Source organism: Thecamonas trahens (assembly GCF_000142905.1).
Source record: "Thecamonas trahens ATCC 50062 unplaced genomic scaffold supercont1.32, whole genome shotgun sequence".
Classification (NCBI taxonomy): domain Eukaryota; order Apusomonadida; family Apusomonadidae; genus Thecamonas; species Thecamonas trahens.
In genome coordinates this window covers 1-23,493 of record NW_013657648.1, presented here as the reverse complement: position 1 = coordinate 23,493, position 23,493 = coordinate 1, and the positions used below count along the sequence as shown (strand labels likewise).

Sequence of the window (23,493 nt, the reverse complement as noted above, 5' to 3'; positions counted from 1 at the left end):
GGGCGAGCGTCGGCGGGTGGCGGGCCCGAGCCGACGGTTGAGTAAAGCGAGCCGAGCTCCGAGGCGATGGCGTCGTGCGAGGCGACCCGCGAGAAGCGAGTCCGCTTGGCGCGCGAGCTCGTGCGCGAGCGGCCACCCGAGCGGGCGCGTGCCTTGTACAGCAGCGTGTACGACTGGACAAGGGCGAGAATGAGCTCGGCGTCGGTGGTGTTGTCGGTTGTCACCATAAACGGCGCAATGGCCGAGTCTGGCAAGTCCGGCGAGTTAACAATGCCGATCTTAAAGGTGATACGGTAGCGCTTGGCGGTCCCGCGACCGCACGACTCGAGGACGACACGGAAGATGTCTCGGTACGAGTGGGTGCCAAGCGAGCGCGACTTGCGGAAGACCTCCAGGAACTCGGGCCCGATACAGAGGGTGATGGCGGCCTTGTTGGTGGCGTTGTGAACGTGAAAATACTCCATGCTAAACGAGGGAATCGACTCGGCGGCGTGGCGGAGGTAGGCAGTCATGGCCTCGGTCTTGCTCATGCCTCGGAGGAGCTGGTGGACAGCAAAGATACGCTTTTGCCACACCTTATTGCGGTACTTGCGGAGGATGTGGCGCGAGAGAAACATCGAGAGCGTGACCGGGCGGGTGAGGAAGCCAGGGATGTGGAGGCCTTCGACGTGGTCGCCAAAGGTGGCCTGGAACGCGTTAGCCGTCATCTCGAGCGCCACCGACTTTGTCAGTTCGGCGTCGTAGAGACCCGAGACGAGATTGGCCCGGGTCTGGTGGTAGAGGAGCTGGATGGCGAGCGGGTCGGTGAGCTCGTCAATAGTCCGCGGGTGGAGCTTGAACATAAACTTGACCGATGGCACGACGAACTTGACCTGGCGCAGGAGCGACGACTCGGGCTTGAGCCAGCACTCATAACCCTGGACCGAGTACTCGAGGAGGCCGAGGTACTCGCGCTGGACAATACCGAGCTGATCGGCCACAAGCTCGATGACTTGCTTGACGGTGGTCGAAGTGAGGCAGTTGAGCCGGATGTACGACTCGTCCGGGAGCTCGATCTTGACGTTCTGCTTAAAGGTGCAGGTCCTCACGGCGTGCGCGGCGCGGGTCCGGGGCGCACGCAGGATGCCGCACCGGGTCTTGGGCACAAAGTTGTTGCCAAACAGCACGCGCTTGCCCGCCGTCGACGACCGCCGCGCTTCGCGGAGGACCCCGTCCGGGTCGACCTCGTCGTCGATGACTTCCGATGACGACGTGCCCGGCGGCTGCGAGTTGCGGTAGGTGTTGGCATCGAGGTCGGCGTTGATGAGCGCGAGAAGTGTGCCCGGGTCGACGTCCGGCGACGCCGCTAGCGGCGGGCCGTCGTCCGAGTCCGAGTCGAGCTCGTCCTCCGGCGACGGCACGTCGCGGGCACCATCGCCGCGCCGTGGATGCCGCGCCTCTTCCAGGAGCTTGCTCGCTCTCGAAGTGTCCCGAGTGTCAAACGAGAACGCGCCGTCGTCGCGCGGGTGCGGCGTCGCCACCCGCCCGCGTACCGATCGCATGCCGGACGACTCGGCAATCTCGTCATTGTAGGCGGCGTTGGAGCTGCCAAACGAGTGCCCGTACGCTTTTTGCTCGACGTCCGAGCCCGAGCCCGAGTCGGAGCCGGAGCCCAAACCGTCGTCGTCAAAGATATGGCCGACGCCGCCGCCAAGCGGATCGCCCGAGTCGGAGATAGTGTACTCATCATCTTCGTCGCCGGTCGTACTCGCGCCGAAAGGAGCGGCGAGGCTCTTGGCGCTTGCGGGGCTGGAGACGCTAGGGGTAGCCGAGTAGCTCAGCGGCGATGATGACGAGTCCGGGGCGCGGACGCCGCCAGCGACGGAGAGCGCAGCCGGGCGCAAAGCAGCAAAATGCGCAGCCGGAGACGGTTCTCTATACGGCGAGACAAGGAGGTCAGACGAGAGCGAGTACGACTCGTCATCGTCGTCATCAAAGGCATGGGACCGCGGCGGAGTGGCGGCGCTCGCCCAGGGGTCAAACTTGCGCTTGGCGCCCCCCGAGTGGACAGAGAGCAGCCCATCTGCACCGGCGCCCCTCCGAGACCGTCGCATCTTGCTCCCCGGTACTGCCCGCGCAGGCGAGGTCTCGGCCAGAGTGATGACCGGCGGAGGCGTCGACGAGCCGGAGGACTGGTGGTCAGCGAGGCGGCCGACGTTGGATGACCCGGAGGCGTCTGCTGAAGCCGTGTAGGGGGTAGCGGACGACAGCGCCGAGTTGAGCGCCGACAAAGCAGCATGAGGGTGGCTGGGAGCATGCCCAGGACGGGTGAAGCTTTGGGTGGTCGTACCTGGCTCTGACCGCTCGCTATTGCCCTTGGCAGAACGGGAGGTCGAGGAGGCGGTCGGTGGCTGCGAGCCAGCCGCCTCGGCCCAGGTCATGTCACGGGCATGGCGGGCGAGGTCATGGGGGCTCTCTGAGCGGTCTGCAGAGAGACTAAGCACTTCCGGCGGCTCGTCGGACACCAGCGAGTACTCGGAACTCTCTTCCCCGTTCATAACCCGGTCTGGTTACCCGCACCGGCTGGCCCAGCGTGAGGTGACCTTGGGCCTGCTGTTGGCTGCTCACTCGCTCCCGCTCTGCTCTCTCTCACCCGCCCGCGCACGTGGGTATACGTCATCGCCGATATCGCGCCAGGCACGTCTCAAACGACGCCAAAGGAACAGCGTTAGGGAGCATAGCTTTGTAAACCATTACATAGGCTGGGCACGCTGTCGTGGGATGATCTGGATGGTGTAGGAGGCGGCAGGAGGTGGCTGCAACGCCGCACGTGGCGCAAGGCAGCCAGTGTTCGCAGACTGCCAATCGACGATTTTTCGAAGAGATGATAATGTTCAAGCAACCAGATGGCGCCCTTGTTAAGTCAATGCGAGGGAGCAGCCTGATGCTTGGAGATGGGCGATGACGCCGGTGTTGCCACAGAGCGAGGCGCAGCGGATGGCGTTGTTGTTGGCGGTGGTTGGATCAGCGCCATGGTCGTCGAGCTCAACATGGAGGCGAGATTGCCTTTGGCAGACGGATCGACGTGATGGTCGGCGAGGATGAGGAGGAGGCGGACTCTGACAGTGTTGCCGCAGAGCGAGGCGCAGCGGATGGCGTTGTTGTTGGCGGTGGTTGGATCAGTGCCATGGTCGGCGAATGATGTCCGACGTGGCTCAGATGCAAGGCTTTGCGGATGGCCACGTGCTTGTGGTTGTGCTCGGGGTCGTGCTCGGGCAGACCTCACTCGAGAGGAGGGTGGTGGGAATGAAGGTCAAGGTAAAGCAGTGGCATGCGGTTGCGTCATGGTCATGGACTGACGATCCCGAGGACACATGTGGTATCTGCCGTATGGCCTTCAATGGCTGCTGTCCCGATTGCAAGCTGCCGGGCGACGACTGTCCGCTGAGTATGTTTGGCGCCAAGGCGGGAGGTGGGGGGAGGGAGGGAGGGAGGGAGGGAGGGAGGGAGGGAAGGGAAAGGGCAAACACTCACACATGCAAGCGTGGGTACATGTACGGGTATGGGCATGGAGTATAGTCTGGGGTCAATGTAACCACTCGTTCCACATGCACTGCATCATCAAGTGGGTCCAGGCGAGGCAGGCGGCCCAGTCGGCGGCCCACTGTCCGATGTGTCGCAGAGAGTGGGCGTTCCGTGCATGATCGAGCGCTGTGCAGGCGGCGGGCCGGCTAGCCAAGGTGGTCGCGAGGCCAGCCACGATTTCAGGTTTATCGCTCCTTCTTGACCGGGAGATGCGAGTTGGGTGCGAGAGTAATGGCCTTGCCGCGCCACTGCAAGTCGCGCCGCGAGAGCATAACCGTGATCCACATGGGGATGAGAAGAGCCTGGACGGCGATCCACGAGGCGGCAAACCGGAGCGGCGACGGCGGGCCGGCCAGCGTGTTGTCGATGTGGCGGACAAAGGCGTAGGCGAGGAGGCCGAGGAGCGCAAAGGCACTGAGTGCCGGCAGCACAAACGAGCCGCCCATCAGCCACGCCCACGAGAGGCCGGCAAAGAGGGCAATGACCGGCCCGTAGAAGACCCACTCGAGGGTAAAGCCGCCCATGACCACGCCCATGGCCTTGCGGTACTTGAGCCACCGGGTTGACCGCTCCCAGAACTGGGTAAACGACCATACGCCGAGCCGCTGCACCACCGTCCGCCGCATCAGCTTGACCCGCAGCCGCATGGCGTGCATGGCCGTCGAAATGGCCAGATCCTCGGCAATGCAGTTGCCGAACGAAGCGAGGCCGCCAATGTGCGGCGAGTTGACGTCCGACCGCCGGATGGCAAATGACTTGCCCCACACGCACGGGAAAGGCGTGAGCGTGCCCACAATGAACATGGGGAGAATCGTCGCGTTGACGTACGTGTACTCAAGCCATGCGCCCCACGAGCCGGGCTTGCTCACCACAGGCATCTGGTGCAAAAACCCGACGTCGTCGTCAAACTCGCTCGCAAACAGCGTCAGCAGATCAGGCTCGGCGTACACGTTCGAGTCTGAGCAGAGGCAGAGGTCAAACTCAGCACGGTCAAACGGCACGATGAGGTTGTTGAGCTTGGGATTGTACCCCACTTGCGGGTCTGCCACCACAATGCTCGCATGTACTTTGGGGTACTTGACCATCAGGCTCCGCACCACCTCGAGGGCAGGATCCGTCGCTTCAGTCACCGAGAACACAAGCTCAAACTTGGCCTCTGGGTACTCGAGCTGGAAAAACGTTTCCAGGTTCGTCTCCAGCATCGAGTCGACGCCGCAGAGCGGCTTGAGGACAGAAATGCCCGGCAGGCTGTCGTCATCGCCCAGCGATGCGCTCATTGACTCGCTCCGCGTCAGCGAGGTCGACGCCTTGTTCCCGGTCCGTCCGTCTCCGCCGCCGCCACCGCCAGCCAACCGCTCCCAGTCGCCCGGCTCACAGACAAACGCTGGCGCCATCAGAGCCGCACCTACATTTCCGCTCTCCACAAGCCATCCCAGCCCCGCCCTGTTATCCATCCCCCAATACGTCGTCCATCCATCCATGCGTGCATGCCAACGTTTCTCGCTGTCGCTGTGAGTTTGGCGTTGGGCAGGGAGGGAGTCGGGAAGGAAATTGTAACCACCACGGCGCCTGCCTCGTCTGCGCCCGCTACGGATCGACCATCACCACCAGCACGCCATGAGGCAGGTGTGGTACTTGCTCAAGTGACTGAGGCTGTTGCTGGTGGTATGCACAAGGTATAGCTCGCGCTAGAGGGGGGGAACATGTCCGCTCGGGGGTAGGCGTGGGATGTGCGCGGATGTGCTCGCCGCAAATTCGGGTCGGGCAGCTATGGGACGTACGTGGCCGAGACGGCGATGATGGTGAGGAGAAGGCCGAGCGAGCCAAAGACAAGGGCAAAGTACTTGAACGACATGTAAATGATCGCTATGTTGGTCCCATACCACAGCGAGGGGAACACATAGTCGATGAGGAAGTAGTACGTTGCCGAGTGCTGCTCCGCGCCCCTCACACGGCTCATGACGAGAGAACACGTGGCTTTGCTCGACGCGCCTCTCCAAGCTCACGTGTGCGCCGCTCCCATCACGCGAGTCACTCTGCACCTGAGCCCACCCAACCCTGGTATTACGGCATCGGGCGAGGTGGGTAGCCGCTGAGCTTGTTTTAGATGCTCGAAAACCGATGACCATGGCTGTCGCTGGCCCATTGTGCTGGGGTGAGGAGGATGACAACGGTCGCCACCCCGCCAAATTTGTATTGACCACCCCCCACCCGCGCTGTCGCAGTTCGCCGCGGCTCGCTCCAGCTCCAGCCAGCCGAGCCGGCCAGCTGCTGAGCGACTGCCGCACACTCGACCTCGGCCGACATGGCCACGCCACCGACGCTCTGCCGGATTGACGTCCACTTTGCCTTTCGCGAGACAGAGGTGGTGGAGCTCGAGCTCGAGATCCTCACCGCGCTGCCCATAGAGGCGCTCAAGGAGCACATGCACGCTCTGTTTGGCGTCCCTCTCGACGGCATGGTCCTTGTGCTTGGCGGCAAGGCGCTCGCCGACGACACGGTCCTCACGCGCGACGCGCTCGAGGCTGCGGTGGGGAGCACTCGCTGCGAGAACTTGCTCTCCATCCGTATGCTCCTCCTTTCGCCGCTCGATGATGCCAACGCGGGGCCGAGACGATCGGCGGGGCCGGAGCCAGCGGCGCCGCCGGCGGCCAGCTCTGCCGAGCAAGTTGCCGCCGCAGGGAGTGCCTCGGGCGTGGCGATGCTGGTCGACATGGGCTTTTCCGAGTCCGAGGCTGCTGCAGCGGTGGCGGCGGTCGGCGGCGATGTCACGGCCGCCACAAACTACATCATCGCCATGCGCGAGGGCCAGATGGCGACGCCGCAACTGCAGTGCTCGTTCGCAACGACTGGTCGCCAGTTTGTGGTCCAGGCCTGGTACAACTGCGCGACATGCGGCATGGTTGACTCGTGCGGCGTGTGTGCGGCGTGCGCCGAGGTCTGCCACGCCGGCCATGAGCTCTCGCCACCGCGGACGTCGACCTTTTACTGCGATTGTGGTTCGTCCGGCGGGTGCAGCGCCATGCCAGCCCGCAACCGCTAATCAGCTACAGCTTGGAGAGCTGCGCCGCGCCGCCACGGGCAGTGGTCAAGTCGGCGAGAAGAGCGTGTGTATCTTCGAGGATGTCGCGGGCGCCGCGCGCGAGGCTCAGCGCCTCGCGCCCAGACTTGCGGATGCTAGGCACTACGAGACCGGCCTTGATGAGCCATGCCAGGGCGGCCTTGAGCGTCTCAGTGGATCGCGACTCGTAGCGGTCTCCAAGCGCTGCAAGCGCGCGGGCGCGGTCCATGACGGCTGCCCGACTGCCAACTGTCCGGGCCTTTGCCGGGTTGACCGAGTGCGGCGAGGCCAATGCCAGCACGGCTCCGACCATGGCGCAGTAGCCAGCGGCGATGGGGCGACGAGGGCGGCCAGCGGCTCGGCACTCGGCAGCGGGCCGGGCGAGCCATCGATGTAGCCCAGGGTTAGCGGCGAAAAGACGGCGAGCCGCGCCACAAGGCCCACAAACTCGGTTGCCACGTAGTCGTCGAGCCAGTGCTCGTCGGCGAGGTTCTCCGGCGCCGGGACGTGATTGGCGAGGAGGAGCTCGGCACCCAGGATGGCGGCAAGACGGACAGCCCGCGCTGCCAGCGCCCGCCGGACCAGCCCACCGCGCATCGCGAGAGCAACAACTGCGTCCAGAGCGAATACACGGAGCAGCGAGTTCTTGTAGGTGGCAAGGACAAGTCGCGCTTGCGGGTCGGCCGGTGCCAGCCGCGCGGTGGTTTCGCACGAGACCACAAACGGGGCGAGTAGCTTAGCCGCCCGGGTGATTGAGCCCGACGCCACAATCGGGAGCATGTCGGCTCGCCGCAAGCTTGCGCCTGTCCGCAGCTCGACGGCGGCCCGAAGGGCGTCGGTGGCAGAGACTAGGTCGTTGACAGCGACTGGCCCAGGGGCAGCCAACAGCGAAGCGGCGAGGAGGTGTGTCGGGAAGAGAGTCATGCCAGCGTCGAGCCGGTGCGAGATGCGGGTGGCAAATGCGGCGACACCGGCACGAAGCTCGTCCTCACACGACTCGGCGCCGAGCGGCAGCGCGTCAGCGAGGTGGAGCGGCTCGCCAAACTCAACAGCCACCCGGCCGTAGTCGTTGTTGAGGATGGCGCGGACGCCGGCGAGGGCGCCCAGAAACGTCTCGGGCGTCTTGGGCTGGCCATCCAGCTCGCGGCCGTAGAGCGGAGCTTCGATGAGTCGTTCAAAGGCAATCGAGACCGGGACGAAGACAAGCGACCTGTTGAGCGCGCCGCAGGCCTGCAGTTGGGCAAGCTGGGTCAGAAGGCCGAGGCGCGGCGGGAGCGATTTTCCGGTCCGTGAGCGGGTGCCCTCGACAAAGAACTCGAGCGCGGCGCCGTGGTTGATGACGCTCGCCATATACTCGGCGAGAACGGCGCGGTAGACTGGGTCCGACGTTTTGCCGGAGCGCCGGATAAAGAACGCACCGGCAGCTCGCATTAGGCCTGAGATCATGGGCGTCGAGAGGAAGTCACCAGTCGCCGCCACGTGCGGGACGGGGAGGCCAAGCTGGAAGCACAGGTAGGAGAGGAGGATAAAGTCGAGGTACGACCGGTGGCTCGGGACGTAGACAATACCCAGGTCCGCGGCCGATGAGGCGACCAGGCCGAGGACCTTTTCGGCGCCCCAGGAGTTGAACGAGACCGTGGCGTAGAGCCGGGTGCAGAGGAGGCGAAGGAGCCAGGCAGCAAATCGCATGGCCGACGGCGCCATGTCGGCCGCCATGCGATCGAGCTCGGCACGGGCTGCAGCTTTGAGCTTGCGGTAGTGGGCTTTGGACGAGGCGAGGCTGCGGAGAGTGGCGCGGAGGCGCGGCGAGGCGAGGACGACGTGGCGAACGTCCGACGCCGAGACGGGGACGCCGTCGCCGGCGTGCGAGATGGACAGCGGCGCCGACGCGGCCCATGCCGCGGTGTCGAGCGCATGGCCGGCACGGGTTGAGAGGATGGCTTCGTCAAGGACCGAGTGCGGGCGGTAGGCAGGTGGCGAGGCGAGGCGAACCGGCTCGCCGAGCACAAACCGATGGAGGCCGTACGCAAACTGAGATATAAAAGTCGGCCAGTGGAGGTCGCGGACGTCGACGCGCCACGTCTGCGCAGTGTCAGCGGCTGCCAGCGGGGCGAGAAGCAGCGCGTCCGAGTGAGTCATGTCGAAGATCCACTCGTGGGTCATGAATCGGCGAAAAGCCGAGATGAGGAACGAGGCCTGGGAGGATAGTCCGCGCGCTTGCAAGGCAGCCTTGGTGTTGGCCTTGATCGGGACGATGTGTGCATAGAGCGAGGCAATCGCGGCAGGGGTGGCATACGAGACTAAGCGGCGAAAGTCGGCGACAAGCCGTGAGTGAAAGAGGAACTCGGCGGGGCGGAAGCCGGCGTCGGGCGCGTTCTCGTTCCAGTACGAGATGACAGCCTCGCCGGTGGTCTTCCACGTCACGGGGTTGAGGGCCGACGAGCCCGAGTGAAAGATGAACTCTTGCGCAGGATGGCCGGCGCCAGTCGCGGGTACGACCGCGGCGCCGGTGGCGAGCAGTGTCGGCGCGGCGGTGAGCACAAAGTTAGAGACGTAGTCGACCGGGATCTGGTCGCCGATGAGGCTCGCATCACCGTTGCCAAACTGGAGAACGCCAACACCAGCAAAGAGGTAGAGAGCGCCACCGGCCGAGACGGCGTCGACCCAGCCGGGGAACGGCTCGGCGTAGGCCGCACCGACAATGGTGGGCCGGATGGTGACGAGGAGAACGTTGCGGTGCGCGGCGGCGGCGAGAAGACGCGCGTGGAGCAGGCGCTCGGCCAGCGCTTTGGTGTAGGTGTAGGTGTTCGGATACTTGCCGATGATGGTGGCCTGGCGGGCAATGAGCTCGTCGGGCGGGGTGGCGATGAGGTTAGCATACTCGACCTCTGGATCGGCGACCATTCCCGCCGGGAGCGGAAGTACACCCTCTGGAACAAGCCCGTCGTCGCGGTTGGAGCCAACGTACGCGGTTGAGATGTGTGTGAACGAGACGAGGATGTTCGAGGCCATCATGATGTCAAAGAGGGCGAGCTGGCCGCGGATGTTGAGCGCAATGGCCTCGGGCAGCGGGTTGTCAAACGCAACCGAAGCCGCGACTGAGAGCACAACGTGGACGTCGGCAAGGAGACGCGTCACCGTCGCGTCGTCTAGCCCCAGGCGATCGAGGGTGAGATCGCCGGCGAGCGGCCGGACTTTGGCGGCAAAGTAAGCGTTGAAGGAGGGGTAGGTAGCGGTGAGGTGTGCGGCCACATCCGGAGCAACGAGACCAGCTCTAGCCGGAGCCACAAGCTCTCTGTCCAGCCCATACGGTGGCGGCCAGAGGGCACGAAGCAAGTCAAAGGCAGGCGAGTCGCGGACTTCGGTCTCCAGCCGGGCGGCAGCAGGTGCGCTGGCTCCACGTCCGCGGATGAGGACGTCGATCGAGGCCAGGTCCGGGACTTCACGAAGGAGCTTCTCGAGCATGACCTTGCCAATGAAGCCCGTTGCGCCCGTGAGCAGCACGCCTTTACCGGCGTAGTGCTCCGTGACGAATCGGACCATGGGGTCGCCAGTATGCCGCTGTAGCGAGAGGTGCCTCTGAGCTGTCCCAGCCGGCGCACTGCTCAACTGACGGCCGGCCGGCTGTCGACTGGCGGCGATGTAGCTGGCGGGCCGACGTCAGCGAGTCGACGTGGCGTTCGTGGCAGGAACCGAAGCAAAATATGCCGAGTTGGCGATAGGGGGGAAGCACGGGGGAGCGGCCATGACTTGCATGTGCATGGCAGGCACCCAATCATGCGTGTGATCATGGATACCATGGATGTTGCTGATGATGGGTGGCCGAGGGCCAACTTGCTTGAAGCGCGCACGGTGGTTCGCATCTTCAAGGGTTAGAGCTCCGATAGTGCTCATGTCTGAGATGGCCTTGCAACTTGCGGCGGCATGGATGTGTGGCATGCGATCAAGGGGCGTTGAGCCAGTTTCGGCGGCTGTCCGGTGGCCGCCGGATTCGGCCAGGATGCTGCGAGTTTCCTCCTCTGTTTGCGGAGGGAAAATGTTCAGCCATGAACGGCGGCCGTCTCACTTCCAAGTACCGCTGCGAGGCCACGAGGCAGGCACGGGCTGGCGGGCAATACTGATTGGCTGCCACAACCGACTCCACCACCTCGCAGTTGTCGGCTCGTGCGGAGAAGAGCAGCGAGGAAGGCAGGTGTGGTCGTATCGTTGCACGTTACAGGCACAGGTTGCGCTTGACTTGGTTGTGGTTGTGGTGTGGTCTGCAGCGATATGCCGCTTGTCCTGCGCCGCGGCGCTCCGTCGTCGGTCCGCGAGAAGATGCGACGACACCTCGAGCGACACAGGGTCGAGCCTGAGACCGAGCCGTATCCCCGGCGAGTCTCCGAGTACTTTACCGACGGGGTGGTGTACCGGTCGCGGTCGCTGGGCATGTGGACGGTGAATGACAGCGTGCGACGGCATGCCATCGATCTGGTCGACTCGCGGCCGTTCCAGCGGTTCATGTTCGCGGTCGTCGTCCTCCACTCGCTCTCGATGGTTCTGTATGTTCCGTCGGTGGGCGGGGCCAAGAACAGGACAGCTAGCGTGTCGACGAGCGACTCGTCGCCGTCGTCGCTCAACCAGGTGCTCAACTGGCTCAATCTCGGCTTTCTCGCCGTCTACACGCTCGAAGCTGGCCTCAAGATCACCGCCATGGGCTTTGTCCTCCACAAGCACGCATATCTGCGGTCCGGCTGGAACTGCCTCGACTTTTTACTCGTGGTTGTCAGCGTAACATCTATGCTCTCATTCAATGGGCTCGACATCTTTGCGCCGTTCTGGGTCCTCCGTGCCCTCCGTCCTCTGCAGTCGGTCTCGCGGATGCAGGGCCTGCGGATTGTAGTCCAGTCGCTGGTCTCGGCCCTGCCGGCGCTGCGTGACGTCGGCTACTTTTTCGCGTTTCTCATCGGCTGGTTCGCTATCGTCGGCGTGCAGCTCATGTCCGGCGCGCTGCGGCGGCGGTGCGTCGACCCGAGCGCACTGGCTGCTGGCACGCTGCCAGACATGGCCACACTGCGGGCGAGGCGGCCGTGCGGCATCGACCCAACGGCTGGCTACCTCTGCCCCGCACCGCTGGTGTGCAGGGACGTGGGTAGTGCCGCCAATCCCAACTCGGGGTTTGTCTCGTTCGACCACCTCGGCTCGGCCTTTGTGGTTCTCTTCAACGTGGCGACGCTCGATGGATGGTCAGCGATTATGTACGCGCTGCAGGACGCATGGTCGACGTGGGCCTGGGTCTATTTTGTGCCTTACACCTTTATCACGGCCTTCCTCGCCACCAACATGATTCTGGCGGTGCTCGACGAGGCCTTCCACCTCACGGCAGCACTCGAAGAGCTGACCGACAACGACGAGGTGGTGCTGGTGGTCGACGACGCCGACGCCATCATGCTCTCACACCTCAACTTGTGGCGGTCGGGCTCGGGGTCGAAGCTCGTTTCGGCGATGACGCCGATCGGCAAGCCGGCGACGCCCGGGCGGTCGCCAGGTACGTCGCCGGGTCGGCTCTCGGTCCCGGCCTCGCCGCACGGCACCTCTCACGACCAGGAGCAGCAGGAGGAAGAGTCGATGGAGACTATGGGCCATCCGCACGAGTCCTTGACGTCAGACGTGTGTTACGACGGTGAGGAAGAGGAGCAGAGCTGGTCGTCGACGTCGTCGTTTCCCCCGGACTCGACTTCGAGCAACGAGTACAGCTCGTACGTGTACTCGACTCGCTCGACGGGTGGCCAGGTGTTGAGCGACTCGCTGGTGTCCGAGACTAACATCCGGGCAATCGACGAGAGCGTGTCGTCGGTGACCGAGTCGATCACCACAACGTCGACAAACGACTCGCCACCGGAGACGCGGCGTGCGCCATCGCCACCGCCGCAGATTTCACGGCTGCGGCCGCTGCGTAAGGCAAGCGAGAGCAGCTCGGCCGAGCCTGGAGTCGCAGGCCAGGCTGCGGTTGCGCTGGACGACGTAGAGCTTGGGGTGGTGTCGCTGGATGTGCCGGCGGTGATGATCGAGAACGAGACCGGGCAGACGCGGACTAGCAGTATGTGCAACGGCGGGAGTGGCGGCAAGTGTGGCGGCGGCGAGAGCACCCACGCAGACGACGACGGCTCGGGTAGCCATATCTCGACTGCCAGTATCGATGATGTCTCGTATCTGGACGTCATCTCGAGTGTTGTTGTTCTCGTCGACTTTGTGCTAATGCTGACGGACCATGCCGCCGCGTCGCACGAGTACCTTGTGTTCTTGGATGTGGCCTCATACACATGCCTGGGGTTCTACGGCATTGAGTTCTCGGCGCGGCTGGCGCAAGCGTCATCCAAGGCGAAGTTCCTGAAGAGCTGGTCGAGCTTGTGGGACGGAGTCATACTTGCGCTCGGGTTGCTCGAAGCGGTACTTGTGTTTGGGAGCGGGATGCCGCGGGCGAGGATGCTGCGGCCGCTGCGGGTGTTCAAGCTGACGCGGGCATGGGGCACGTTCCGGCGAGTGGTGACGGGCGTCTTGCTTCCGGGGCGGATGGTCTCGTATCTTATTTCGCTCCTTTTCCTCCTGCTGTATGTCTACGCGCTCGCTGGCGTGCGTTTCTTTGGCCACGCGTACTCTGCTGGGCCGGGTCGGGCCTCGTTTGATTCTGCGTACTGGGCGTTCCTGGCCGTTTTTCAGGCCTTCACCGGCGACTCTGTGACCGATCTCATCTACGAGGGCATGCGGGTGGACGCCGTGTACGGGTTCTTCTTTTTCGCCTCGCTCATTGTCCTCGGCTCGTACGTTATTTTCTCGCTCTTTCTCGCTATCATTCTGGAAAAGTTTGCCAACATCGACAAGGCTGACGCGCCCGATGCTGGGACGACCAAGTCTGCGGCGCTACTGGCCGAGGACGCGGCTAGCGCCAAGCGGCGACGGCGGCGGCACATCCAGGCGCGGATCTCAGCGTGGTCATACGACCAGCCGCTTGTGGGGACGACGTTGCGCGCATTCGGTCCCGAGTCAAGGGTCCGGCGCTTTGCGCAGTGGGTGGTGACACACCAGGCGTTCTCGCCGCTCATTCTTGTGGTGACGGTGGCGGACGCGGCGGTGCTTGCAGTCGACGATCCTGCACAGGCTGGCAAGACGACGCTGCTTGGCAACATCTCTGCGGCGGTGGTGCTCCTCGTGTTTGGCCTTGAAGCCGTGGGCAAGATCATTGTGCGTGGGCTGTGGTATCCAAGCCGATCGGCGTATTTGCGCAACGGATGGAACTGCCTCGACCTGTTTATTGTGCTGACTTCGCTGGTGGCGCACGCGGCAGGGCCGGCGCTGCCTTGGTCGTGGGCGCTACGTGCGCTCCGGCCGCTGCGGCTAGTCTCGCGGCTAGCGCCGCTGCGAACCACGGTGTATGCGTTGCTGGCGGCGTCGCGAGCGATTGCATCGGTTGTGGCGGTGGCGCTTGTGTTCTGGGCAGTCTTTGCCATTGTGGGCGTTGCACTCTTCAAGGGCCGGCTGTACTCGTGTAATGATGCGAGTGTGACCTGGCGCGGTGAGTGCGTGGGCAGCTTTGTGGACGCAGCAACGAACCAGACAGTAGCGCGGACGTGGAGCAACGCAGTGTCGACGTTTGACTCTGTGCCCGACGCCATGCTCTCGCTCTTTGAGTGCTCGGTCATGGTCGGCTGGGTAGACATCATGCTGCCGACGATAGACATTGTGGGCCCCGACTTGCAGCCACAGCCACGGTCCCAGCCTGCGGCGGCGCTGTACTTTGTGGTGTTTATTGTCATTGGCTCGATGCTTGTGGTTAATCTTGTGGTGGCTGTGGTCATTGAGAACTTTGACCGGCTCCGTGACGAGATTTCTGGACACGCGTTCCTCACCGACTCGCAGCGCGAATGGCTTACGATCCAGCGAATCATCTCGGCCACGCCGCCATATGAGGCCTTTGTCCTCCCGGACCATCCTGTCCGGGCTGTGGCGTACATCATTGTCAAGCATCGGAACTTTTCCAAGTTGGTCATGGGCGCGCTGGCGCTCAACGGCGTGGTGCTTGCCTCGTTCTACGCTGACGCGCCGGACGAGCTCCGCAGCTTCCAGTCTGGCATCTCGTACTTTTTCGTGGCGTTTTTCTGCGTCGAGGCTGGCCTGCACATGGCAGCGTCGGGTCTCAACCACTACTTGCTCGACGGCTGGCACCGGTTCGAGTTTTCCTCGTCATCATGTCGGTCATCTCTGTCTTCCGGCCTGACCTTGCAGACGACTCGCTGATCAACCTGATTGGCTCGCTGCAGCTACTGCGGTTTTTCCAGATTGTGCCGCTGCTTGCGTCGATCCTGTCCACATTCCGACACGCGCTTGTGGCTATTGCCAACGTGGCCGGCCTACTTGTGCTTGTGCTGTTTGTGTACGCGCTGATGGGCCGGTCGCTGTGGGGCCAGGTTGTTACTGCGCCGTACGGGCAAGCTGGGCCCGGCTTTGGCCCCCACGCCAACTTTGCCACGTTTGGCAACGCGTGCCTGACGGTGTACCGCATTGCGACGGTAGACTCGTGGGGCGCGGTGATGCGGCACGCCGAGGTGCAGCCGCCGTTCTGCAGCAGCGCGAATCCGGACACGTGCGGATCTGTCTACGCGCCAGCGTATTTTGTGTCGCTCATTGTGATCTCGTCTTGGATTCTGCTCAACCTGTTTATTGCTGTGGTTTTGGAGCACTACCATGCCATGTCCGAGTGTCTCGACGCGGTCATGCTCGAGTCTGTCGAGTCTTTCCGGCGGCTGTGGATGGTGCTTGACCCTGAGCCGCGCGGGCGGATTTCGCCAGCCGGCTTCCTGCAGCTAATGTTCTCGCTCAAGCCGCCGCTCGGGTGGGTGCCGAACATGCCTGATGTGCGGGTGCTGCGTCACTTGCAGGCGATGGACATCAAGGTCAATTTGTACCCTGCAACGCGGACGCTGTTTGGTCGGTTCCGTTACGATGCATTCAAGACTGCGCCGCCGTCTGTCGACTACCGCAACACGTTTGAGGCGGTCATTCGGTACGCAGTTGAGCACCAAGACGGGTTCCTTACGCACTGTGCCGATGCGGTCAAGCCGACTGGAACGGACGACGAGGTGGCGGAGGACGAGATGTTCCGGGCGCGGCTGCTGCTGCACTCCAAGTACCGCAAGCGTGCGTACCTACGGGCGCGCAAGCTACCGCTCACCCACGAGGACGCACACATTACGATGGCGCACTACTTTGCATGCCAAATCATCTCGTACTACTGGGTCAAGTACCGCCATGTTGTAATCCGGCACAACCGACTGCGCAAGGTCAAGCGGGTGGGCATGCTTCTCCGGGCAGCGTCCAAGCTCCGGTGGCTGCGTGGGCGGTCAGCTGGGCTCGGCGCATCGTCGTCTGAGCCTACGCTGACGACTGTCGACGAGATAAGCGAAGGTAGCGGCGGGGGAGCGGCTTTGCGTGGAGCGCGGATGTTGCCGCAGCATCCAACGACCTCGGTCAGCTCGATCGGCGACTCGTCGCAGCAGTTGGTGCGGCGGCGCGGTGATGGCGAGAGCGGCGCCGGCGTCAGCACGGCCGATAGGGCGTGGGCGGCGGCGATGGGCAAGTTACCGGCGAGCAACATCAGCGCCACACCAGCAGCGTCGGCGGCGCAGTCGAGGGCACGCGGACTGGGTAGCAGCTCGAGAGGGCGATCGCACATTGCGTTTTCGCTCGCAGCGTTGGCGGATAGCAAGGCGCGCAACACATCGCTCAAGCGGGTGGAGGACGGCGCGGATCAGCTGCACCGGCTCCCGATCGAGCAAGTCGACGCAGACGTCTCGTACTCGTCGACGGATGACATCATCGACGCATCGATGTCGATGTCCGATGAACACGATGGTCACCGTGGAAGCAGCGGCGGCGGCGTCGGACGCGGCGGTGGTGGGCGGCGCGGCTCTCGGGCACATGTTTCGTTCGGCTCGCGCAGCTCACACAGCTCGGGCGCTGGTGGTGGCTTTAACTGGGCCCGGATTCGGATGCTGGCGTCTGCGGCGCGCAAGTAAAGAAGTGCAAAGCCGAAAGTGGCTGAGCGAGTCTGTCTTGTCCTTGGCACTTGGCAGTTGTCTCGGCGTGTTGACCGCATGTTGGCCCTCAGCGGCTTTTCATTGGTCATTGCTGGTAGGTTGGCACTGCGGGGAGGGAGCGGGTAGGCAGGCACGGGTGTAGCACAGAGGCTGGTTCTGGGGAAGGGGACGGAGTGGAGGAGTGGAGAGAAGCATGGAGATATATGTGTGCGTGTGTGTGTGCATGTGAATCTCTTTGACAGTGGTGGCGGTGGTGCTGGTAGACGTGGGTGCGGGTGGGTGGCGGGCGTTGGGCAGGGACGGCCATGGTGGACGCGGCGTGCGGGCGCGGTCGGTACAGGCGGCCGAGTAGGGCGCGAGTGCGGGGGCGGTGCGAGAACAGAGGCAGACAATGATGATAGAGACTCATGTGGTGGTGCGAGGACAGTGACGCTCACCTTTTTGAGTATAGGGGTGGGTCTTTACCTCGCGACATACTCGACGTACACGCTGCGGTTCTCGCCGGTGCTCTTTCCGCTCGCGGGCACGATTCCGCCTCAACCTGCCGAGGGTGGCGACGAGAACAATAGTGACGAAGGGAATGACGACGATGAAGAGGGTGGTGGAGCGGCGGCCGGGCCGAGTAGTGCTGGGCGTATTGTTGGAGTGGGTGGCGGCATGAGCAGCGGGGTGGGCCGGCACGGACGGAGCGGGCTCGGGACCGCGCCGGCGTCACCGCGGTCGCCGCTGACAGGCAAGAGCTCTGCGGCCTCGCTGCATCCAACGTCAACACTGACGGCTGGTGTAGCCGGGACAGGACGCAAGGTAGTGACGACGCGGCTTGCGGAGGCGGAAGCTGACAACGCGTCGTGCTACATCTCGCTGTACGAGTCGTCACTGCCGACGGCGGTGAGCGAGTTGATTGACGGCAGCCACGGCGGGAACTTGCGGCTGCGGTCCGCAGTGGTGCCAGTGTCGCGGTGGGGAAGACTACGGAACGGCCTGCTCTTTGATGTGCCACGGGCGCTCGTGGGCGCAATGTTTGTGGTGGAGGCGATGCAGTTGGTGCAGCTAGTGTTCTGCGACGCGTCGTCGTGGCCATGGGGCGTGGTGGACACGATAGCATGGCTGGGGCTGGGGCTGGATCCACTCGGCTCTGTTGTGCATCGGCGAGACAAATGGAATGTGGAGCTTCGGTCGTTTGGCGGCAATCCGCTGACAGCTCCCGCCCCGGTCCTTGCACTGAAGCAAGTGCCATGGTCGCAAGCGCTGCACGTTCCGCTGGTTCAGATCCTTTTGCTGACGCTGAGTGTAGAGGTTTCTACGGCGATGTTAGTGCTGTTCTGGTATGGGAAGCCGCTCGGCGTGGCGATGAAGCGATGCGGATGGCGGAAGAAGCCTGCGACGTCTTTTGCTGCAGCCGCACCAGTGAGCGCGCTCGAACCCAATGAGTCGCCACCGCAGGCGACAAGTGGGGCGATGTTGTTTGGATCGGATTTCCAGGAGCAGCTTCAGACAGAGCCGGACGAGAGCCAGCGGCGCGGATCGCACAGCGGCATTGTGGAGGCGTCTGAGCCGTCTGACGGCCCGCATGGACAGCAGGCGCGACCAGAAATGGCGCTTCCGTCGACGTTGGTGCTGGAGGCACTGTATGAGGCCAACAACAGCGGCAATGACATGGATGCATACGCGTACGCAGACGACGAGGTGCTGATGGTGGACCTCGAGGCGCGTGACACAATGTGCGGGCCGTCTTCGTGGGTCTCAAGCGCAACAAGCAACGCAAGTGCGCGTGTGCATGCCCTTGCGTTGCGTGTGATTAGTTTTGTGGTCCTTGACGCAGCGTTGTTACCGATCTTGCGAGTTTACCTCAATCTGACGGTGTGTTTCGACGGCGACGACGCGTTTTTGGGCGGAAAAGCCGTGTCTGTGCTCAAGCGGGCACCGCAGCTGACGTGCTGGGACACCAACGTTCATGTTCTAGTAGCTGTCGGGTGTATACTCGCGGCTGGCATGCACATATCCCTTGCATTGTGGTTTGCGTCGTCGGCGACGCTGGCGATCCGTGGGCTGCTGGCGCATCCGCGGATGTGGGTTCTGTACACAATGGCACGGTTGTGCGTCCTTATTCTACAAGTGTACGAGATCGGGTCGTTCCACCTACTGGCGTGGGCAGTGGTGACGCTGAGCACAGCAGGCGTGTGGCTCCACATATACGTGCCGGCTGTTGCAGACGTTGTGCCACACTCGCTGCTGACGCACGGGCGGACTGTAGTGCTTGCAGTGTGCGCAATGGCTGGGCTGGGCGCGTTTGTGCAAGAGCTGGTCAACAGCCGCACCATGTATGTGGTGACTGGTGTGAGCGCAGCGCTTATGGCGGCGGTGCCACCGAGCTTGTACACGTTGCTGTGGCGGGCTGGTGAGTCACGGCTGGTGGTGCTCGAAGAAGTGATTTCGACGAGCATGGTGGGCGCAGACGAGCTGACCAACAACAACGCAGAGCAGCTGGAAAAGCTCATGCAGTACTCGTCGGTCCCGCTCTACCGCGAGTTTCTGTTCTCGTCGCCGCTTGTCTCGTCCCTGCTGCATCTATGCCTTACCGGCGACGTGGCGTTGCTGTTCAAGGCGACGCGAATCATTGCTGACTTTGCTGTTTCACCGCTTCACGCACGGGCGTTCAACGGAGCATCCGCGGTGGCGGTCATTGCGACGTATGTGGTGTCTGCGTCTGCTCAGACACCAGCCCTCCAGCTTGAAGGCTGTCGGGCGATGTCCAACCTTCTCTCGCATGGACCGGGGCGAACGCAGTTTGTGCAGCAGGGATACATGTCGCTGGTGGCGACACTGCTGCGGCGGGCAACGGCGATTCTTGTGCTGGAGGCTGCGCGGACAGCGAGCGTCAACGGTGACCTCGACACGTCGGGTCGGGGGTACTACAAGTCTTCGGCGGAGCTGCTGCTGAAAATGGGCGGGGCGACGACATCGGGCAGCGGCGCAATGAGCGGAAGCGATGGCGGTTGGCTGGCGTCGGGGATAGTCTCGTCACCAGAATATATGCCGCGGGTGGACGCGGACCCCATGCACCCACGGATGGCGCTGGGGGTGGCGATGGAGACGCTGAAGATTCTCACGCTTGTGCTCCAGCTTGACATCGGCCGCGAAGTGGCATGTCAGGACGCAACGCTCATTCTGGACATTGTGGCTGTCCTTGTTGTGGCGACGCAGCAGAAGCACAGCCACCCGCTAGCTGTGGCGCCTATCACAAGCACTGGCTCGCTCAGCAAAGAGGTTCGGCACCGCGAGCTTGCGCGGGTGGCGTACATGGCGCTGGCGATGCTTGCGGGGTGGGGCACCGGCGCGCAGCGCGGACTACTCATCGAGCTTGGGCTTGTGGAGATCGCGAGCCGCGGGCTGGCGACGGCGCGGCGGACCAAAGACAAGATCTTGCCGCTCATGCTGGTGGGCAACCTTGTGGCCGAGACGACTGGCAAGCGGCGGTTTAATGCGTCGGGCGTGACGCACTTGCTTGCGGCGAGCCGGCATGCGGCGACTGTAGTGCCGGCGGCGATTGTGCTCCACAACCTTGGACTGCCACACGGGCAGGATCTGGAGCCATTCTTGCGGACGGCGGCTGAGAACGCAATGCCAGTGCTGTCACGCAAGCGGCGGCGGTCCCTGGATCCGTCACTGACACCGACATTGGACCGGGCGACGCTTCCGATTTTTCAGTCGCCGCTGAGAGCGCTGGAGCTTCAAAACACGCGCAAGACACGCAAGTCACTCGCGCGACGCGCGGTGGTCAACTCGGCGCTAAGTCAGCGAATGCGCGCCGAGAACGGAGATCCCGGCGACGGGCACTGGGCCGTCCGCCGCAACACGCGGCGACGGCGCAGACAGGGCCACAGCGACACGGGCAGGCAGCGACGCGGGGTGGCGATGTCATCACCGTTGCGGACCGGCGGCTCACTGGCTGCGGCGCAACAGTCGCATGGTGAAGCGGTTGCGTCGACGGGACGGCCGGGCACAGGGGTGGTGCTGTCAAGCGCGAGTTCGAGCTCGAGCTCGAGCTCGTCGTCCGACTCGACGGTGACACGCAACTCGAGCTCGAGCTCGAAGAGCGCCAAACGGTACAGTTCGTCGCTGGTGCTCTCGTGCTCACGGTCATCGTCAGCGGAGAACAGTTCGCGAAGCTCGAGTGAGTCGTCCTGACGCGAGCACGATCAGTCGTGCTTGGGGTGGCCGCTGCTGGCAGTTGCGATGGGCCGCGGAATGCTTGTTTGGATGTAGCGGCGCATCTGCTTGACGAGGACACGGTAACCAGCAACGTTCCAGTCCATACGGAGACGACCGTCGTTAGCAAGTGAAGCTACCTGGAGGGCAAGATAGGCAATGAGGGTTACGGCGACAGCGGCGTGCTCGTACATGACGCTGCGGGCAGCCGAGGCCTGGTCGGCCAACGAGACAGGCATGGTCTGCGAGTTGCCGAGAAGCGCAACCTGTGAGCCTAGCGCATACATTCGTGAGAGCGGAAGCGCAAGGAGAGCAAGGGCCACGTAGTTGATGCGTGTGGGAATGACGAGCGCCTTGAACAGCGAGCCGACGACGAGAGCGAAGTAGAGCAGGAGCAAGAGGCCGAGGTAGCTAAGCGAGGCCATTACATGGGCATAGAAGAACGAGACAATGTCGGCCGAGGCCTGCGTAAACTGGTCATCCAGCACTAGCGAGTCAAATACCAGATGAACAAAGGTGCAAGCAAGAAGGGCGGATGCGCTACATGCAGGAGGGTGTGTGTGGCCGGTGAGTTGCTGACCTCAGACAGAGAGGCAGAGGGGTGGAGGCAGGAAGAGGAACGACGAGGAGGGCAAGGGCATACCAACAGGGAAGGGCAATCCAGCCGAGGCCCATGGTGGCCAGCATGTGCTCCTCGGGGTCGAGATTGCCCATGGAGGCGGAGGCGAGGGATGCGAGACGGGTGGTGAGGTGTGCGACGATGAGGTTTGCTTCTCGTGCGCATGAGTCGGATCAGCGGCGACATGGCCGTGCAAAAAGTGGGCGAGACTGGCCGCAGGCAAAGGCAGGACAATACCTGACTGAAGCCATGAGCTCCAACAACACACGCGGCTCGGGCGATCGGTGGTGAGCAGCAGACGGCCAGAAGCGATGCTGATGATGGGATGGTGTCGGCTGATGTAGGTATTGGCGCGCGAGGATTGGGTGGGTGAGATTGTGAGGTATGTGTAGTGTGGGTGTGGTGGTTGTGGGTGGGGATGGTAGGGAGTGGGGGGTCGGAGATGGGCCCGGTAAGAGGGGTGAGCAGCAGCCACGGGAGGGGACACCAGGCCAACAACTTCGACCGCGAAAGTGAGCCAGGGAAGATGGGTATGCATGACAGCGATATTGGTACTGGTGCTAGTGTGGGGTGAGTGATGACCGGGAGTATGGTCGCGGGTTGCGTAGCTGATGGTGGGTGGGAGCTAGGTGGTGATGAGGGTCGGCTGTTAGGGCGAGCGGGCGACGGCTTGCGGCTGGTGGTCGGCGAGGCAGGGGCAGCTGAGGGGGCTGGGTCGGGGCTCGGAGGCTTGAGAATACTGTTGGTGAGTGGATGGGCAGTATGGCATGTGATGATTGAGGGGTGTGGGTGTCGGAGTCGGGGGAGAGGATGGGGGTGAGGTAGAGCGAGGAGAGGAGGAGGAGGAGGAGAAAGAGGAAGCGGTGTGCGCGATGGGATGGTGGTGGGCATGGCCATGACCTGTGGGTGGGGTTGTCGCTGGAATGCGAGTGGTGGTGGTGGAGTAGGGGGTGGGGGTGGTGGTTGGGGGTGATGGGGCGTAATGAGTATGGTAGGGGGGATGAGGGGGGTCGTGACGTGTGTGGCGCGGCGGGCGAAGGGGGAAGTGGGTATGGAGATTGCGGTGGAGGATTGATGTTGGTGGGTGCGATGAGGATGATGGGTGTGTGTGGGGTGTGAGAGATGAGGGAGGCAGGTACTTGGGCGGCAGGGGGAGGACGGCGGGATGGATTGGACTGAGATGGACGTCGATGGAGACGAGGGCTTGGGATTGGAAGACGAGGCAGACCACTGCACTTCAGCCCGCCACTGCATTCCCAATCGCTTGCCCTTGCCCTCTCTTGTTCTTCCTCGCCATGGCCAGCCCACAGGCCTCGTCGTCTGGCTCGGTGATCGGCAGCAGGGGCGGCTGGCAATGAGCAGGCCGGCGGGGGCTGTGATGGGCAAGGCCAGAGGAGGGAGGGGAGGATTGGGTTGGAGAGCAGACTGGAAGTCATTGCTAATGATGTAGCTATCCGTATGCATAGTCTCCAATGTCCTGTCGATGGCTAGCTTGCTTTCGGTGGTGCTGGCGGTGGCCGGTCGGCGGCGGGCGGCGGTCGGCGGCGAGCAGCAGGCGGTCGGCAGCGATGCTGTTGACGGGATGGCGTCGGCTGATGTGAATATCGGCGGGCAAGAAGTGGGTGGATATGTTTGCACGGAAAGTGGGTATGTGTGGTGTGAGTATGGTGATTGTGGGTGGAGATGGTGGGGAGTGGGGGTCGGAGATGGGCCCGGGGCAGGGGAGTCAGCAGCATCGAAGCGACACAGGGCCAACAACTTGGGCCTGAGCCGGCGGAACTCGGATTCCGGAATACTGCAGCTGTGGATAGGAGACTGTGCGAGGGGATAGCGTGCGCATGTAGTAGGGTAGTAATGAAATCAGATTGGGCATATCTTGCAATGAGGTTGGTGGGGGTTGTGTGCGGGGTCGGGCGGTCGAGGACGTGCTCAACCGCCTAGGCAAAACAAGCCGACGCGGAAATGAG

At 63.3% G+C, this 23,493-nt stretch overlaps 7 protein-coding genes across 7 annotated transcripts in view; 3 read left to right on the top strand and 4 right to left on the bottom strand.

The window, feature by feature from the left end:
* The window catches only part of AMSG_06949 (uncharacterized protein), a gene marked incomplete at both ends in the record, with an annotated part of 4,481 nt that extends 1,944 nt beyond the window's left edge, over nt 1-2,537 (bottom strand). Inside the window, one exon of the mRNA XM_013900998.1 lies at nt 36-2,537. Within this exon, the coding sequence (XP_013756452.1) occupies nt 36-2,537 (2,502 nt within the window). The remainder of the gene's footprint in view (nt 1-35) is intronic.
* Nucleotides 2,538-3,732: 1,195 nt separating this feature from the next.
* On the bottom strand, nt 3,733-5,538 carry AMSG_06947 (glucosylceramide synthase). Its single transcript, XM_013900997.1, has 2 exons — nt 5,346-5,538; nt 3,733-5,007 (listed from the first exon to the last, which is right to left on the bottom strand). The coding sequence occupies exons 1-2, from the start codon at nt 5,522-5,524 to the stop codon at nt 3,750-3,752; spliced, it is 1,437 nt and encodes a 478-aa protein (XP_013756451.1). The 5' UTR covers nt 5,525-5,538; the 3' UTR covers nt 3,733-3,749.
* A 331-nt stretch (nt 5,539-5,869) lies between these two features.
* On the top strand, nt 5,870-6,522 carry AMSG_06946 (uncharacterized protein; the record flags this gene model as incomplete). Its single annotated transcript, XM_013900996.1, has 2 exons — nt 5,870-6,416; nt 6,503-6,522. 2 exons carry the CDS (start codon nt 5,870-5,872, stop codon nt 6,520-6,522), a joined length of 567 nt encoding a protein of 188 aa, XP_013756450.1.
* An 89-nt stretch (nt 6,523-6,611) lies between these two features.
* Nucleotides 6,612-10,168, bottom strand: AMSG_06945 (fatty acyl-CoA reductase 1; the record flags this gene model as incomplete). The annotated part of the gene is made up of 2 exons (XM_013900995.1): nt 6,612-6,867; nt 6,927-10,168. 2 exons carry the CDS (start codon nt 10,166-10,168, stop codon nt 6,612-6,614), a joined length of 3,498 nt encoding a protein of 1,165 aa, XP_013756449.1.
* Nucleotides 10,169-10,894: 726 nt separating this feature from the next.
* Nucleotides 10,895-16,695, top strand: AMSG_06944 (uncharacterized protein; the record flags this gene model as incomplete). The annotated part of the gene is made up of 2 exons (XM_013900994.1): nt 10,895-14,852; nt 14,888-16,695. The coding sequence occupies 2 exons, from the start codon at nt 10,895-10,897 to the stop codon at nt 16,675-16,677; spliced, it is 5,748 nt and encodes a 1,915-aa protein (XP_013756448.1). The 3' UTR covers nt 16,678-16,695.
* Nucleotides 16,696-17,336: 641 nt separating this feature from the next.
* On the top strand, nt 17,337-20,876 carry AMSG_06943 (uncharacterized protein; the record flags this gene model as incomplete). The annotated part of the gene is made up of 2 exons (XM_013900993.1): nt 17,337-20,660; nt 20,705-20,876. The coding sequence occupies exons 1-2, from the start codon at nt 17,356-17,358 to the stop codon at nt 20,874-20,876; spliced, it is 3,477 nt and encodes a 1,158-aa protein (XP_013756447.1). The 5' UTR covers nt 17,337-17,355.
* AMSG_06942 (uncharacterized protein) lies at nt 20,159-21,739 on the bottom strand. Its single transcript, XM_013900992.1, has 2 exons — nt 21,551-21,739; nt 20,159-21,447 (listed from the first exon to the last, which is right to left on the bottom strand). Exons 1-2 carry the CDS (start codon nt 21,619-21,621, stop codon nt 20,898-20,900), a joined length of 621 nt encoding a protein of 206 aa, XP_013756446.1. The 5' UTR covers nt 21,622-21,739; the 3' UTR covers nt 20,159-20,897.
* Nucleotides 21,740-23,493: the final 1,754 nt, after the last annotated feature.

Excerpts from the sequence above, each read along its gene's own strand:
- AMSG_06947 (XM_013900997.1), bottom strand. The coding sequence starts at position 5,524 with ATGAGCCGTGTGAGGGGCGCGGAGCAGCACTCGGCAACGTACTACTTC. Across the intron at positions 5,008-5,345 it reads ATCATCGCCGTCTCGGCCAC|GGCGGGGCTGGGATGGCTTG; the intron begins GTACGTCCCATA and ends GATGGATAACAG.
- AMSG_06942 (XM_013900992.1), bottom strand. The coding sequence starts at position 21,621 with ATGGGCAATCTCGACCCCGAGGAGCACATGCTGGCCACCATGGGCCTC. Across the intron at positions 21,448-21,550 it reads TGGATTGCCCTTCCCTGTTG|CGCATCCGCCCTTCTTGCTT; the intron begins GTATGCCCTTGC and ends TCCTGCATGTAG.